We start from the raw sequence: 4401 nt of genomic DNA, 5'->3' as shown, positions 1-4401 counted from the left end.
GAGGCTTAAGGTGTGCCGGGGACAGGGACTTTAATGAGAACCTCGCAGGTTCCTAACAGTCCTCTGAGGTACACATAATTACCACCCCTATCAGATTCAGAGGTAAAGACACCCAGGGCCTCAGAGTTTCCTTTTCCTCGTGCTGAGATAACCCTACCCCACAGTGCCTCACTTCCAGAGGCAGCAGTGGCCGTACTGCTTAAAGGGTAAAGCACCACTTTGAATAAGACGGGAGTCTGCATCTTCACTCAGTGTGACTCAAAAAAGTTATTTAACCCCTCTTGTCCTCAAGTTACCTCACTAAAAAAGTGAGAATAGAAGTGCCCTTCTCACAGGATGAATCACATAAAATTCTGTGAAAGCAATCTAGCCAGAATTAGGATGTGCGTGGCCCTCAGATATGGCCCCCAGTGATGGGCACTAGGTCCCCAGGGAGGGCTCTGGTTCAGATGAAGTTACTGTTGTTTCCTGGGTGTGAAATCTCAGAGGGCCTTGGTCTGGGAGAGGATAACCTATGGGGATCGTCTTTGTGAAGTGGATGAGGGCACCCAGGGTAAAAGACTCAGGTCTGGGGCGTTCGAGAAGGAGAGGCCACCTGGTGGGCGCCTCAGAACTTCTCGTGCCCAGAGGGCTAGCCCTGAGCCCAGGCGAGATGGACGACCAGCTACGCACAACCCCGTGACGCTTGGCTCTCCAGGAAAGATGCTGAGACGTTAGGGGTTATTATTAAGCTCCGCAGCACGGGGTCTGCTTAGGTGGGCCTGTTCTGGGAGCTCTGGCGTGGTCGCGTTTTCTGGGAGGGAGTTGGAGCTGTGGGGTGCGCAGGGCGGAGACGCCGCCAGGGGCCTGGTCCAGGAAACCCGGCAACCCTGGTGCTTCCGAGGGCGCCCACGCGGAGCTCAGCTGCTCCGCCTCTCTTAAGAGGCCAAGACGCCGGGAACGAGCCCAGCAGACGGCCAGGCTTGACCTTGACCGTTGGCTCCGCCAGCTTTGCTCTGGCTGCCCGGCAACGGCGCGCTCCCGCTCCCCGCGGTCCCGCGGTTGATCCCGCCCCTCCCTCGGGCGGAATCGCCCGTGATCCAGGCCGGGTTTTGCAGCGGAGCTGTTGGGTTGCGCGTGCTGATTCCTCTCCCGTAGCAGCGGGCTGCGAGAGATCATGGTGCTGAGCCAAGTCTGGACCACGCTGTCCGGAGTCTCCGGGGTTGCCCTAGCCTGCTGCTTGTTGTCGGCGGCGGTGGTCCTGCGATGGACCGGGCGCCGGACGGCCCGGGGAGCGGCGGCCAGGGCGCGGCGGAGGCAGCGAGCCGGCCTGGAGACTATGGATAAGGCGGTGCAGCGCTTCCGGCTGCAGGTGACGGCGGGCTCTGGGGCTGGGGGTAGGAGGGCGTGGGGAGCACGAAGTGGACGAGGCAGCACTTGCAGCCGCCTGGACTCCAAAAGGCCGACTGGCGGGCAGCGCAGGTGTGAGCGAGCCTGGGAACAAAACCCCTCCCCGAGCTATCGCGTTCCGTACACTTTCCGCGCCAGGTGCAGCGCGAGGAGAAGCGGAAAAGAAAGGGACAGGACAGGTCATGGAGTCTGGACATTGTACTGGTTTAAAGAGGAGCTTTGCTCCGCGCCAGAGAATCTCGATTATTGATTATCAACACTCTAAAAACAAAAACAGAAAGCGCTAACGTGAGACTCAGTAGGTAACTAGTGTTCAGGACTTTGGAATCATGCTAGATGATGGCCCAGATAGCTTAAAGTTCATGTTTGCTAATTTGTGCATGAGGATCTTAAGAGAGGGGTTAAAAAATAGACGCCTAGGTGCACAGGGAGTTAGTGGCGAAGCCTCTCTAGATTCTAAGTCCTTCCCGGTTTCTGCCGCCGGTCTTTCATATTCATCACCTCACAAACCTTTCTGCAAGCATCTTTCTAGCGGCTTCTCCTGCCTTGGACATTTCAGTGTGTTCGTTTGGAGGTGTGAGAAAAGAGTTTGGGAAAGGTTAGAGAAGGTGTCTGCAAGAGGGTGCCTTTTCTCCTGTTGTATGAAACACTGGCCCCAGCTAGAAGCCCAGATGTTGGACTCCAGGTGTGCCTATGTGCTGAAGGATGGATGAGTTGCTGTGGGTATTTGTGGGATCTGACAGGTTGGAGAGCTCCCAGGCAATGGGGACAGTAGGAGTCAGGAAGGTGTTTCGGGACCAGTATCAGTGAAAATTGCATTTTGCAGGTGCTCAGTTGCAGGTAGTGATTTTTGAGCCAGAACCGAAAGGAAGTGCTTTGTGGAGCTCAAGCTCACAGCAGTGGACAGGAATTGGCAAGGGGTGGGGAGGGTGGAGTGGTAGTGGGTTTTGGATACCCAGCTGTGGGCCTGAATGCGGGAAAACTGGCTGACTGTAATAGTCTGAATTTACTCCCCATCATCACCAACCCCTGGGTATATTGTATATATTTATTGAGATAAAAGTGTCTCTGTCTCTGGTTCTGTCCAAAAGCTTACCATCAGTCAGTGTTTGGAACTGTCTCATTCCGGGTTGGGAGGTTCAGATCCCACACTGGCCACCTCCTCTACCTGAGCACAAATTCTCCGCTACCTCCCCCTTTTCTCTCTGCCCATGGCCTCAGGATACTGGTGATGATCCTGGGCTAGACCTGGGGAGCTTCGGCTGCTCCTCCATGTCCTTCTGTGCAGCCAGCTGAGTTCTGCCATCTTCCAGCACAGCTTGGGGAGCAGGCACAGGAATCTGCCCACAGTTCTGCCTACAGGAAGGAATAATCTTAGCCATAAGGAATCCATTTGCCTGGGAGAGCTAGGGGTTGAGGGCTGGGAAAAGGCTGGGTCTTCTTGTATTTCCCCCATTTCTTATAAAGTAATTGTCCTTCAGTCTCTTCAAGAACCGAAGAATCTGTTTTGCCAAAGAATGTTTTAGGGCAGAAGTTTTGGCTCTGAAATACAAAATGTGGTTTGCATATCTTCCTGGAGCCAACACCTAGCCTCAAACACCAAACTTAGCTTTTTCAGGAAGGGAAACTGGCCTTGGGGTTTTAGGGGCTGGAGCCTCTGTGTTTTTGTTTGCTTGCTGTTTTGTGTTTTAAGCAGGGTCTCATGCTTCCCAGACTGGCTTTGAACCCCTGATTCTCCTGCCTGAGCCTCCCAAGTGCTGGCAAGTACAGGCCGTACCACTACACTCCTATTCCCATGTGCTTTTTTAGCAAACAGAAAAGACGTTCGTATCCCTAGCATCGTCCGTGTCCCCCATACCTCTCTTTCTGTCTCGCTGACCTGACTGAGTTAGAGACCAGCTCAAGAGACTCTCCTATTTCAGCGATTTGAAGATCTAGGGCTTCAGGTGTGGGCTGCCATACTTACCTAAGGGTTCTTGATGACAATAGCTTTGTTGACCTCATGGGGTGGTTAGGAGGTAGGAGCTTGATGTAAAATCAGCCCAGCCCTGGGATCCACCCTTTCCCTTCTTCACCCCACAGAACCCTCCTACTGGGCTCTGGCTTCCTTGAGTAATGAGAGGTGGCACCTGAGGCTGCCTCTGGGGTCTCTTCTAGTGTTTCCTCAGTCTGTCCTCGAATAGTAAGGGGTGCCTGGGAAGGTAGGGTAGCAAGGGGCGCCTGGGAAGGTAGAATCAAGTGTACTTCAGTCCCTCTGGTAGATACTACACAAAGTTTACTTTGTGCCAAGGGAGACACAAGATGGCAAGGAGGGCATGGGCGCCTCTGAGTCACCGCGATTCACACAATGGTTCCCCTTCCAGACTCTGGAGCAACTCTAGGGAGAGGTATATGTCTGGTTACTGTCGATCGATGGAAGCTTATCAACTCTAGGGAGAGGTGTATGTCTGGTTACTGTTGATCGATGGAAGCTTATCAGCACCTGTCTTTCCCTCCTTCTCCCAACTGCCCCTGAGTAAGTTTTAAAAAAACTTTAAAAAGAAATTATGCCAGGCAGTGGTGGCATGCACCTTTAATCCCCAGCAGTTGGGAGGCAGAGGCAGATGGATCTCTGTGAATTTGAGGCCACCCTGGTCTACAAAGCAAGTTCCAGGACAGTCAGGACTGTTACACAGAGAAACCTTGTCTCAACAACAACAAAAAAGTTTTATGTGTATGAATGTTTGGCCTACATGTATGTTTGTGCACCATATGTTTGTCTTTGTGCCCACAGAGGCCAGAGAGGGTATCAGACCCCCTGAAAATGTAATTATAGATGGTCATAAGACACCATGTGGGGCACTGGGAACAGAACGCGGGTCCTCTGGAAGAGAAGACAGTACCATTAGCTGTTGAGCCATGTCTCCAGCCCCTCTCCTGCACTGTTTCTACACTTGCAGACAAGAACCAGCCCCAATAGACAGTTGAGGCTGGAAGCATTGTCACAGGACGTGATTCCTGTCACAGGACGTG

At 53.1% G+C, this 4401-nt stretch overlaps 1 protein-coding gene across 1 annotated transcript in view; it reads left to right on the top strand.

Moving 5' to 3' along the window:
- The first annotated feature begins 919 nt into the window (after positions 1-919).
- Faah (fatty acid amide hydrolase) overlaps positions 920-4401 on the top strand; it is a 20209-nt gene continuing 16727 nt past the window's right edge. The window contains exon 1 of the mRNA XM_005371484.2: positions 920-1351. Coding sequence (XP_005371541.1) covers positions 1157-1351 — 195 coding nt within the window. The 5' untranslated portion in view covers positions 920-1156. The remainder of the gene's footprint in view (positions 1352-4401) is intronic.

Source organism: Microtus ochrogaster, unplaced genomic scaffold (assembly GCF_000317375.1).
Source record: "Microtus ochrogaster isolate Prairie Vole_2 unplaced genomic scaffold, MicOch1.0 UNK110, whole genome shotgun sequence".
Taxonomy (NCBI): Eukaryota; Metazoa; Chordata; class Mammalia; order Rodentia; family Cricetidae; genus Microtus; species Microtus ochrogaster.
The sequence above is the reverse complement of the archived record's forward strand: the minus strand, read 5'-3'. Positions and strand labels throughout refer to the sequence as shown.